The sequence below is a fragment of the Heliconius melpomene genome, unplaced genomic scaffold (assembly GCF_056956725.1).
Source record: "Heliconius melpomene rosina isolate 202511_hmr_F unplaced genomic scaffold, ASM5695672v1 Hmr00036, whole genome shotgun sequence".
In the NCBI taxonomy this organism is placed as follows: Eukaryota; Metazoa; Arthropoda; class Insecta; order Lepidoptera; family Nymphalidae; genus Heliconius; species Heliconius melpomene.
In genome coordinates, this window is record NW_028181853.1 from 90,736 (window position 1) to 103,447 (window position 12,712).

General features: G+C 48.4%; 4 protein-coding genes and 1 long non-coding RNA gene across 5 annotated transcripts in view; 1 reads left to right on the forward strand and 4 right to left on the reverse strand.

Moving 5' to 3' along the window:
• The window catches only part of LOC146526680 (uncharacterized), a 39,441-nt gene extending 31,957 nt beyond the window's left edge, over positions 1-7,484 (forward strand). The window contains exons 7-8 of the long non-coding RNA XR_014879363.1: positions 7,113-7,239; positions 7,315-7,484. This is a non-coding gene — a long non-coding RNA (uncharacterized LOC146526680). The remainder of the gene's footprint in view (positions 1-7,112; positions 7,240-7,314) is intronic.
• LOC146526695 (uncharacterized) lies at positions 5,768-6,970 on the reverse strand. Its single transcript, XM_085206863.1, has one exon. It carries the CDS (start codon positions 6,840-6,842, stop codon positions 5,979-5,981), a length of 864 nt encoding a protein of 287 aa, XP_085062989.1. The 5' UTR covers positions 6,843-6,970; the 3' UTR covers positions 5,768-5,978.
• A 462-nt stretch (positions 7,485-7,946) lies between the features above and the next one.
• Positions 7,947-9,171, reverse strand: LOC146526696 (histone H4). The gene has a single exon (XM_085206879.1). The coding sequence runs from the start codon at positions 9,072-9,074 to the stop codon at positions 8,763-8,765; it is 312 nt and encodes a 103-aa protein (XP_085063005.1). The 5' UTR covers positions 9,075-9,171; the 3' UTR covers positions 7,947-8,762.
• Positions 9,172-9,571: 400 nt separating this feature from the next.
• On the reverse strand, positions 9,572-10,574 carry LOC146526697 (histone H3-like). The gene has a single exon (XM_085206846.1). It carries the CDS (start codon positions 10,228-10,230, stop codon positions 9,820-9,822), a length of 411 nt encoding a protein of 136 aa, XP_085062972.1. The 5' UTR covers positions 10,231-10,574; the 3' UTR covers positions 9,572-9,819.
• Positions 10,575-11,149: 575 nt separating this feature from the next.
• LOC146526698 (histone H2B) lies at positions 11,150-11,870 on the reverse strand. Its single transcript, XM_085206883.1, has one exon. The coding sequence runs from the start codon at positions 11,735-11,737 to the stop codon at positions 11,363-11,365; it is 375 nt and encodes a 124-aa protein (XP_085063009.1). The 5' UTR covers positions 11,738-11,870; the 3' UTR covers positions 11,150-11,362.
• Positions 11,871-12,712: the final 842 nt, after the last annotated feature.

The window sequence follows — 12,712 nt, forward strand, 5'->3', positions numbered from 1 at the left end:
CGGGGACACGAGCGAGCGTTCTCGTAGACGATTGCTCACGACGATGCACGACGATGCACGACGGTGTACAACGACGATGCGCGACGGTGTACGACGACGCACGACGATGCACGACAATCGCCGAAGTAAACAGAAAGCTAGCTAGCTGTTCAGCCTAGAAACGGATAATAAAAATATACTATAGTAAATATATATAATACAGATAACAATATATACAGGGAGTTCCAATCCGACCGCGGTACCGCCAGGACGTCTCAATGTCCGCTTGGCATCGCTTTCGCAATCACCAAAACCAAAAAAACCCAAAAACCAAAACCAATCCACGCACGCGCGCACTATCGACCTACTATACGGCCACCCTGCATCACCAAGAAGACGAAGAGGACCAATCGGCGTCGTTTTGTTCGGCGAGCGGCGATCTCCGTTGTTTTGTGTAGTGCAGTGTAGTGTGTTAGTGTCCATAGGATTTCACCTGGATTCCATACCCACGTGAGTACTTTTACACAGTGTTAGCTTAAGCTAGGTACTCACCCCGGCCCCACCAGGCCGAGACATTAGGTCAAAGTAGGCACACACCCCTCGCCACGGCGGGGGGTCAATTGTCCCCAAAATGATCCGAGTAGATGCGGTTAACCTGCTAAACTACGTCGCGCAACATTTCCCCGACGCCTTAGAAGGCCTAAAAACGTACGTCGATAATGAGGCGATCGCTCAATCGCCCGAGTTAATAGAGCAGATGGAGGACGAACCTGAGGAGGCCGACGCCGGCTCGGATGAGGACGAGGCTTCCGCAAATGACGCGGAGTCCGAGTCTGAGTCTGAGGCCGCGGAGGCTTCCTCGTCGTCTTCATCATCCTCTGAGGCCTCAGCCGACGAGGAAGAAACTCCCGGTGTGGAGGATAATGACGGTTTCGAGACCGTCAAATCAAAATCGGCCAAACGGAAGGCCCGTAGATCGCTAGGTTCTCCGCCAACAACCCCAGCCAAACGCGCCGCGCGCGCAGAAAAAACCCCCTCCCCGCGGTCCTCACCCCCGCGTAGGTCTAGGGACAACGCGCAGGTAGTCAAAAAGGGTGCGCAGGTAGACTCTACCGACAAGACTGACAATACAACCAAGACAAGCAATAATAATAGTTCGATCCCCGCGTCCAACTCTGGCGACGGTTCGGTACCGCTACCGGCCGGCGTTCGTAGGGACAGGTTACCTCCCCCGATAATAGTTCAGGAAAAGAAAGCGTGGGACAATTTACAACTATGGATGTTGTCCGCTAAAGTGCAGTTCAATTCTGCCAGATCCACAGCGCAGGGAGTTAGGATTCAGGTGTTAACACCTAAAGACCACAGGGTCCTTACGACCCACCTTAGGAATTCAAAGATAGGGTTCCATTCATACGCTCTGGAGGACGAGCGTCAATTACGTGTAGTCCTCAAGGGTATCCCATCCGAATTAGAGACCGAGTCAGTTTTCAGGGACTTAAAATCCCAAAATCTTCCAGTTAGGGCAGTCCACCGTATGTACAATCAGTACACTAAAAAAAGCTACGACATGGTCCTAGCTGTCCTAGACCGCAGCCCTGAGGGCAAACAAATTTTCAATATTAAATCCATCTGCTCACTCACGGGCATTACTATAGATAAGCCATGGTCTCGTGGCATTCCCGGGCAGTGTCACCGCTGCCAGCTCTATGGGCATTCCGCCAAAAACTGTCACGCAAAACCCAGGTGCGTGAAGTGCTTAGAAAGTCACGCTACTGCTGACTGTCCGCGCAAGGTCCCAGACCCGGCCGTACCTCCCAGCTGTGTCTTGTGTGAGACCCAAGGGCACCCCGCAAATTACCGCGGATGCCCTAGGGCCCCACGCAGGTCCGGCGGAAAGGGCGGCAGGACGCATAAGGCTTCGATGCCTTCCCGTCCAGCGCAAAACCCGTCCGGCCCTCAGCCACTACTCCAACCAGCCCCTCTTCCTTCCACCAATGCGTGGAAAAAACCTCTACCAGAGACCCAAGCCGCCAAGGCCTCCAATCCCAAACCCAAGCCCTCCAGGGCCACTTCCTCTGCCCGACAGCCCCGTGGGGAGGTAACAGAACAGGATAGGATCGAAGACGCGATCGACATTGCGACCAGCTTTCTAGATATACTAGATAAAGACGAATTATTGGCCTTCGCGAAAGGCTTAGTAGACTCAAACGGCGATCCTAAAAGTCGACTTCAAGTAATTAAGCTCAACAGAAAGCTTATAGCCAAATTATTATATGTCAATGCTCAAACTTCCAATGGCGGTCAATAATAATTTTAGAATCAACCCGCCCGATTTAAGACTCGCGCGAGTCAAGCCGCGTTCTCTCAACATAGGTTATTTTAACGCTAACGGTCTCAATACGCAAATGGGGCTAGTCCGCGATTTTGTTACAAACCGACAACTCGACTTATTTCTAGTTCAGGAAACGTTCCTTAGAAATTGCAATAGGGATCCCAAGATAGCCAATTACCGCACTATTCGTAACGACAGAGACGGCGCCAAAGGCGGCACCGTCATATTTTACAGAAAGACGCTTCACGTCATACCGCTCGATCCGCCGCCGACGCTCACTAACATCGAAGTTTCGGTCTGTAAGGTCCACATGACTGGACATCCACCCACTATTATAGCTTCCGCCTATCTCTCTCCATCAAAGAGTTTACTTAGAAGCGACCTACAGACACTACTAGACATGGGGGACTCGGTTATCATAGCCGGGGACCTTAACTGTAAAAGTACCAGGTGGAATTGCAACTCCACAAATAGAGGAGGAATCGAACTCGAAAATATCTATGACCTGACCACCTCTCGCTTTGAGATAATAGCCCCCCTCACTCCCACTAGATTTGGGCCCCGGGGCCGACCTTCAATTCTCGACATAGCCATCCTGCAGGGCGTCTCTCTCAGGCTGCGCTCTATCGAGGTAATACCAGAGTTAGACTCAGACCATAGACCTGTAATAGTTAAATTAGGACCCGATTGTCCTCCAGTTCTTCCTAAAACCACCATCACCGACTGGTCTAAGTTCGCGGAGCGCCTAGGCAATCCCGACACGGAACCGACAGACGACATACCTGACAGATTCGACTCGGTGGAAGTAGTCGAGGCGGAAATTAACCAACTTACTGACAGACTGGGTAGCACTCTCGACGAGTGTTCTAGGGAAATTCCAAGTAATCCAGAAGGACATTTTAAGATCCCGCGAGATCTCAGAAAGCTCATGAGACGTAAAAACATCGCCAATAGGGCGCACGATTCATTTCCGTCGCCGGCTAACCGCGCTAAACTCTGGAGGCTCCAAAGACAGGTTCGAGCCCGGTTCGAGGACCTCAGAGACGAATCTTGGGACCATAGGTTATCAGAGCTTACGCCATCGCACGTAGCGTTCTGGCAATTAACTAAATCATTCAAAAACGACACCGTAGTCGAATTACCGCCGTTAATCCGTCCGGACGGAACACTAGCCTCAGACGATCTCGAAAAGGCCGAATGCCTAGCGGATAACTTAGAAAGTCAATGCTCCCCCTCGGAACAACCGTGTGATCCAATTCACGTCGCCGCGGTGGACACACAGGTCGAAACGTGGGCACCGTTGCCACCAGCGGGCGAACCTATAAGACCGACCTCTGTCGAAGAGGTACAAGACATTATAAAGCGCCTTAAGCCAAAGAAAGCCCCAGGATCCGATCGCATCTCGAATAAGATCCTTAAAATTCTTCCCATTCATATTCTAACGCTTCTCGTTGCCATTTTCAACACGCTCTTAAAAGAGTGCTCATTCCCAGACCAATGGAAAGAGGCAATAGTCATAGGTATTCACAAGCCTAAGAAACCTCGCACATCCCCGTCCAGTTATCGCCCCATAAGCCTTCTCAGTTCAATGGGCAAAATATACGAACGTATCCTCCTCACTCGTCTCCAAGCCGCAGTCGTGGCCAATGACATAATCCCCCCCGAACAATTCGGCTTTAGAGCCAAACACTCCAGCATACACCAGGTACACCGCCTCACGGAATTCCTGTTATCCCGAGCTAAATTAATGCCATCAGCGGCAATCTTTTTAGACATTGCAAAAGCGTTTGATAAAGTCTGGCACAATGGCTTGATTTACAAGTTACAAAAGACTAACGTACCTGACAGACTCGTGCACATCATTCGAGACTACTTATCAAACCGCTCATTTAGATATAGGGTAGAAGGCACCCTTTCCTCCAGTAGGCCAGTTAGAGCTGGAGTCCCTCAGGGCTCCATACTATCCCCGCTTCTGTACAATCTGTACACTCACGACATCCCCAAAACCCCAGGTACAAACCTAGCCCTTTTCGCAGACGACACCGCCGTCTATACGTCCGGCCGTGTATCAGTCTGCATAGCTAACAGACTCCAAAAGTCCATGGACCGCATAGGTCAGTGGCTATTTCAATGGCGCATAGAGGTCAATCCCGATAAAAGTAACATCATTTACTTCCCCCTCCGTAGGACAGACTACCTGCCACATGTCCGCCTTTTAGGCAAAATAATTCCCGAGGCCAAACAGGCCAAATACTTAGGTGTCATTCTCGACAGTCAACTGTCCTTTAAAGCCCACATTACTTATGTTCGCCGCAAAGCGGCCTACGTCCTAAGTTGTTTGTATCCACTCATTTGTGCTAAAAGTAAACTCTCACTTAGAAATAAAATCCGACTCTATAAAGCATGCGTCAGACCCATTTTCGCCTACGCCTGTGTTGTGTTCGCACAGACAGACCTTAGCCGATTACAAGTAATCCAAAACCGTTTCTTGCGTAATACTACCGGTGCCCCGTGGTACATGCGTAATACCGATCTCCATAGAGACGTCAAATTAGACTCAGTAAAAGAGCACTGTCGGAAGCTCTCTAGTAGTTATTTCACTAAAGCCGAATCGCATCCGAATCCGCTGGTGGTAAACTCGTGTAATTACGCCAAACGACGCCCGTGGGATCGCCGTCGACCCCGGGATATCTTAACCGATGATGCTGACCCCATCACTAAAGCGAACGACCCTAAATTTGTAGGTAGGGCCACACACAATCGCACACATACACGCTACGCACACCGTCCCCGCCGGTGGAGACGAGGTCCCAGCTTTACTGTGGCCCAATCGCGCCTCGGCGCGAGAGGAGCCCGCAATCAATAATCCAATAGGGCATCAAAAGCCCTCCCCAGTAGGCTTTGGTCGAACCGATCGAAGCAAAGCCCCCCACTACGAACGGTGTTCGCAAGTCGCGGTCCGAGTCTCAAAGGAGACGCCCTTGCGCCACCGTGTTCTCTTTTGTTGGTACCTTCCACGGTAGCCATGCCAAGGTCAGAGCTCGTCTAGCTCGGCCTCCCCAAGCCCGGTGACGCTGTAGAGGCCGATATGGCCAACAGCATACTGCTCAATCGAAAAACGAAAACGAAATATATACACTTAATATATATATACTTTTTTCTTTTTTTTTTTTTTTTTTTTTTAAGACCATACAACAATTGGTCACAAAATTATATTGTTAATGAAGTAGGAGTTTATTATTTGTGACACTAATTTTGAATGAATATTGAGAATTGAGTAATCTAATAGTGGATTCACCGACTTACCAATCACTCATGATACTGTGAATATATTGATTGATTTAATTGATTATATTACATAATATAAATTTTCGTAGCACACGAGACGTTCGTCGTAGAAGAAACTGTACCACCGTTCATTGATACAACATATGTATGTATGGCGTATTTGGAAAGTTTTGTTAGCCCTGAGAAGGGCTTTTTGTCGTGCTACCGTTGCACATGTATATATACATATATATACGTATATACACCTACCTATCGTCGTCACACATACACACAACACACACACACACAACACTCGCCACGAGTTATTCTCGTGTAGTGCGCGTTATTTAACGTCCGTTTAGCAATTGTATATAGATAGATATATGTCTATTTTATTTATTCACTTTTTCGGCGTGGCGGACGCGGCCTTCTTAGCCGCCGGCTTGGCTCTGGGCGTGGCTGCCTTCTTTGGTTTGGGCGCTTTGGGCTTCTTCGTCGGCGGCTTGGCGGTCTTCTTCGCCTTAGAAGCGGCGGCGGTGGCGGCGGCGGCTCCGCCCTTCGCCTTCGAAGCGGAGGATGCGGCGGCGGCGGCTTTCTTGGCTGCCGTGGCGGCGGGCTTCTTCTTCGCGGCGGCCGCCTTTTTGTCCTTCACTGTCGTCTTCGATTTGGACTTGGACGGCGAGGACGCTGCGGCGGCGGCGGCGGCGGCGGCTGCTGCCGCTGCTGCTGCTGCTGCTGCGGCCCCCTTCTTGCCGGCCCTGCCGCCTGCGGACGCCGCGGCGGGAGCTCCGGACGCCTTCTTCTTCTTCGACCTAGACGAGGCGGAGGCCGACGACGACGATGCGCCGGAAGCTGCGGCGGAGGATCCCTTGCCGGCGCCGCCGGCCGCAGACTGCTTGCTCTTCGAAGCGGACGACTTGGACTCGAGCTTGAAACTGCCAGAAGCGCCCTTGCCCTTGGTCTGTATCAGGGCACCGGACTCGACGGCGCTCTTTAGATATTTTCTGATGAACGGGGCCAATTTCTCGGCGTCCACTTTGTACTGGGCCGCTATGTACTTCTTGATAGCCTGCAGAGACGAACCGCTGCGCTCCTTGAGCTCCTTGATGGCGCTGTTGACCATCTCGGAGGTTTTGGGGTGGGTCGGTTTCGCTTTTGGCTTCTTGGCGGCGGCGGCAGCGGCGGCGGCGCCGACCGCTGACTTGGGCTTCTTCGCCGGGGTGGCGGGTGCGGGAGCTTCTGATGCTACTGCTGCGTCGGCCATTATTATTATTATTATTATTATTTATTACACGCACACGCACGCACACGATCACTCACAAAGAGCAATAAATTGTTATGAACGCGGAAAGTATAGTTTATATTGATATATACGTTGTACGTTGTACTGGCGTGGCAGAGGTCGCTAGTGGCAGTAAGAGCGGTAGCGATACCGTGAGGAGAGCCGCGGTGTCGCTGGACATTTTCTCGTACGAACGCTCGAAACTTTTCACTAACAGGCGTCTAGAAAATTATAATTTTTACATTATTTCAGATGTTGAGAGGGACCCGCCACCCGTGAGGGCCTCGTCCGTGAACCCGTCGACCGGCTCGCGGGCCGAGCGCCACGACACGCGTTGATTTGACGGAATTACGAGCTGTCGAATACGTCGAAGTGCTACGTGCGTACCTCCGGTCGTGTTTAAAAGTTATTTTTCTCTATAAAAATTTATTGAAACGATTTTCCGTTTCGACAGATCGAAAGCGAAGAATACCCGCCCGCCCGGAGATATCGAAAGATCGCCGTGCGACGGTCCGTCGACCCCCTCGAGGACCTCCAAGTGGAGCATCGTAAAACACCCGATGCCCTCGCTGAGCGACGGTCCACCGCGGCCGCCGTTGTCGAGTACGCGGAGTGTTTACAGGGGTGAGTGTGTGTGTTTGTGTGTGTGTGCATATATATATATATATATATTATTAAGATATATATAATTCTTAATGTTTACTTTTCTTCCCTCTATCAAGATTTTAACTTTAATACCAAACAAAATAATAATATATTCAATATATAATCATGTGCACATCGTACTCGCCGCCGTTGTCGTCGTCGTAGTCGTAGTCGTAGTAGTGATCAGTCCATTTCGTACATACAGAAGGAGACGAGCGTCACGTGACGGATGATGCTGCTATGATATATATATATATATATATATATATATTCTCATTTAATTAATTGTAATGATTTACTTTTTCATTCGTTACGGACGACCGACCGTGCATAATCAATCAAATATTAATAATATACATACACAATGTATCATATATAATAGATACATACATCACACTTGTGGGCTATAGCATCACAGGGTGATATGCTAATGATACGAGATTTAATGAATTGAACTCCTTTATTATATATTTCCGCTACGCTACGTTGGTGGAACATAATTTCACAATTGCATTTGTAGCGAATAAATTCAGGGCGCGCTGATATTATAGCGTAGCGTTTTAACTAACAATTGATATTTATAAATAATATTAATACTTGTGCAATACCCTCCCTACACAATCATAATACGGATGGATATAACTTTATAACTTACTTACCTGCCTACTTGCTCGCTCGCTACATCTCTTAAGTATAAACTGTGCGCTTTGGTTACAACATGAATATGTATGTAGTAGTAGTAGTAGTAGTAGTAGTACAGTGAGTGTGCAGTGTGTAGCAAAATATATCAACATGTCACACACATACACATTTTCAATACTTACATTACCTACCTACCTACCACAGTTATGAGTTAGAGCTACTTGGATGTTATTCATACTAAATACATATTGTTCGGTTCGGTCCAGTCCATATCCACCAAATATAGTAAGTGAGTAACTAGTAGTGCACACTCGGAGCGCTGAACTTTTAATAAAGTCAACGTCCGGGACGTCCGTGTGGTTAAGAAACATAAATTTTATTTAATTCTGAAATTTGTGCGGCCCTGAGAAGGGCCTTTTGTTTATGTGAAACCGACGGAGAGAGAGAGAGAGATTATGCGGTCTGGTTCGAGCTGGATCACACACACAATCGAGATGTAAACGACGCGATTACACCGACTGACCACCGCGCTCGCGCGCCCGAACGCAAACACACACACTAAATTCTCACACTCTCGTCGGTTTCACTTCGGTTCGGCGGTTGGCGGTTAAAATATTAACCGCCGAAGCCGTACAGAGTGCGCCCCTGCCGCTTCAGGGCGTACACGACGTCCATGGCGGTGACGGTCTTCCTCTTGGCGTGCTCCGTGTACGTGACGGCGTCGCGGATCACATTCTCGAGGAACACCTTCAGCACTCCGCGAGTCTCCTCGTATATCAGGCCGGATATACGTTTGACGCCGCCCCTGCGGGCGAGACGACGGATGGCCGGCTTCGTGATGCCCTGGATGTTATCGCGCAGCACTTTCCTGTGACGCTTCGCTCCGCCTTTTCCCAGACCCTTTCCACCCTTACCGCGACCGGTCATGTTGACTATGTGACGGCGGTATGCACACTTCTGGTATTACTTCTAACGCTCCGCTCCTCGCGAGTGACGGGGAGACGTTCAACTGCGAACGTACGGTAGAAACTTATGTCGCATATTTTTTGACCCTCTCTAAATATATACCCCCCCCTCTACGTTCGGCTGTGTTCGGCTCCACTCGTTGGTCATGCGTATGTGGAGTAGGGGAGAGGGGGGGGGGGGGGGGGGATTATGCTGATGATAACAATAATAATTAAAATAAAAGTTATAGTACATAGTATAGTATAGTGCACGCAATTATTATTATCATAATTATTTATATATATATATATATATATATATATATATATATATATATATATAAATGATTATCGTGCATGGATAGATAGTGTAATATATAATATAATATCTCTCTATCTCTCTACGTTGCAAGTGCAAGTATGTTGTATTTATTATTATTATTATTTTTTAAATTAAGTATTATTATTATTATTATTAGTATGTATGTTTGTTTGCATTGAATATTGCCCCGTACAGATGAACAGTGCGACACAGTACGACACGAGGACGGACGGACAGCCAGCCCAGACGGTTCTTTGTACACGTGTGAAACGACAACGTATATAAATATCAGAATAATTTGTGGCCCTGAGAAGGGCCTTTTGGTTTCACAACACACACAATATACACAATCGTGTATATTGTTTGTTTGTTCGTTTGTATTGCAAGCAAGCAAGCTAGCTGGCAATTACGCACGTTCGCCTCTGATCCTGCGGGCGAGCTGGATGTCCTTCGGCATAATGGTGACGCGTTTCGCGTGGATCGCGCAAAGGTTGGTGTCCTCGAAGAGGCTCACCAGATACGCCTCGCTCGCCTCCTGGAGGGCCATAACGGCGGAGCTCTGGAACCGCAGGTCCGTCTTGAAGTCCTGCGCTATCTCGCGCACCAAACGCTGGAAGGGCAGCTTGCGGATCAGAAGCTCCGTGCTCTTCTGGTAGCGACGAATCTCGCGGAGGGCGACGGTGCCGGGCCTGTACCTGTGCGGCTTCTTCACGCCGCCGGTGGCAGGTGCGCTCTTGCGAGCCGCCTTCGTGGCGAGCTGTTTGCGCGGCGCCTTACCACCGGTGGACTTGCGGGCGGTTTGCTTGGTACGAGCCATCTTGCACTACTACTGAACTGAACGCGGTACTGAACTGAAGTGAACTGTTACGCGCGGGCACGTCTCGCTTCGTCCAAAGTAATATTGGAAGTGTTCAAAAAAGTGGGGCGCGGCGGCGCCTTATAAAACGTCAGGGGGGGAGGGGCGGGGCACGTGCCGTCCCTTTCGCACGCGGTGCGGTGGCGAGTCGGGCGTCGGGCGGTGAGAGTGCCTCGTCGATGCCGTGCTGTGTACGTCTTCTGTGACTATGCGTCGGTCGCAGTGAAATAATAATGAAATGAAGAAGAGAAGAGAAGAGAAGAGTAGAGATCAGATCAGTCATCAGTAGTAGTTGGCGCGTCGGCCGGGCCCGGCATCATCGGGCGTCGGTCAGTGCTATCTATCTATCTATCTATCTATCTATCTATCTATCTATCTAACTAACACACTCGTGTGTTAGTTAGATAGATAGCTAGCTAGCTAGCTGGCTGGCTGGCTGGCTGGCTGGCTGGCTGGCTGGCTGGCTGGCTGGCTGGCTGGCTGGCTGGCTGGCTGGCTAGGAGGTTCTATTACATGAATACGACATTATAATAATATTATTAATAGGCTACGTGCGTTTCTAACGGGGGTACATAAAAATAATAATAATAATAATTATTATTAGGATTAATTATCGTTATGTGGTGATGATAATAATTATTGTATTATTCTTTCTTAATTAATATTATGTCATTAGTTAATTGTCATTCGTGTGCGTGCGTCTATTAATGTATTATTATTTTCATCTGAGAGTAGCAACACTATTTATTTATTTATTTATTTATTTATTTATTGAATTTATCACGCTCACACACAATAATATTTACACTTAGAACTAGGTGTAGGTAGGGAGACGTTTTGCGAGAAACTGTTTTTGTTTTATTTTTAAACACGACTCATATAGTGGCCCTTAAAAGGGCCTTTTGAGAATGCGCGCGACGACCGATGATGACGATGATGATGTAGTCGATGCGTAGTGTAACAGCACCAGTGCAGACACACACACTTTAGCACGAGAACACGGACGGATACACGCGCGCACACACACACATCGTCACACGGCACGTTCGCGAGCGCATTCGATTTTTAACTGTCGTCTCTTCGACGGACCACTTCACTTGGAGCTCGTGTACTTGGTGACGGCCTTGGTGCCTTCGCTGACGGCGTGCTTGGCCAACTCGCCGGGCAACAGGAGCCTCACGGAGGTCTGCACCTCCCTGGACGTGATCGTGGACCTCTTGTTGTAGTGGGCGAGTCGCGACGCCTCGGCGGCGATACGCTCGAAAATGTCGTTCACGAACGAGTTCATGATGGACATCGCCTTGCTGGAGATTCCGGTGTCCGGGTGGACTTGTTTGAGCACTTTGTAGATGTAGATGGCGTAGCTCTCCTTCCTCTTGTGCTTCTTCTTTTTCTTGTCCGACTTGGAGATGTTCTTTTGGGCCTTGCCGGATTTCTTGGCGGCCTTTCCGCTAGTCTTGGGCGGCATGATAAGAAAGGTTTGTAATTAGTACTATCGATGAGAAAGGTACACACTCTCTGCGTGCACGACGGTGTCGGTTAAAAAATTTCGTCGGATCCGGGTCGGTAGTCATTCCGTTCTGTGGACGCACAAGCGCTTACGACGCGCGCCAGCCTTTAAGAGACGAAATTGACCAAGTACGTGTACACACGTCACAATCATCCAAACCACCTCCCCCCCCCCCCCCCCCCCCGAACATATTATCATTCGTATACTTTTAAATTTGAAATTTATAAGATACATGTAGGAAATTAAAAATTTGTTTACATTACGTATACAGGATGGAATTGTCAGCACCACTTTAAATGAAACCACAGTTTCAACTACTCTATAAAAGCCCTATAAAGAAAAATAACTTACCCTGAAGTTATGTGATATGTTATGTTATATGCAGTTTCAGTAAAAGAAGCGCTGCCTCTTCCACCTGTATATTATGTGTGTGTGTGTGTGTGTGTGTGTGTGTGTGTGTGTGTGTGTGTGTGTGTGTGTGTGTGTGTGTGTGTGTGTGTGTGTGTGTGTGTGTGGGTGGTCTGTTAGACAATTTTTTATAATATCGAAATTGATGTGTGCCTAAAATTGTTATATATATATATATATATACTTATTCATGACCGTCCACACTATGTAGTGTCATGCTTTATATATTTTGTTTGTTTTAGAAGACGTCTCGCTTAATGAAACAATTTATGCAATTTCGAAGCGTTCACGGAAATATTTTGTGGCCCTTAAAAGGGCCTTTTCACAAAAAAAAAAAAAACCCAAAAATTTCAGAAAACCAAATCCACACCCACACACGCACACACGCACTAGGGGTGTCAGGATTAGGCTTTCTTCTCAGTCTTTTTGGGTAAGAGGACTGCCTGGATGTTGGGCAGTACACCGCCCTGAGCGATCGTAACTCCCGAGAGCAACTTGTTCAGCTCCTCGTCGTTACGGATCGCC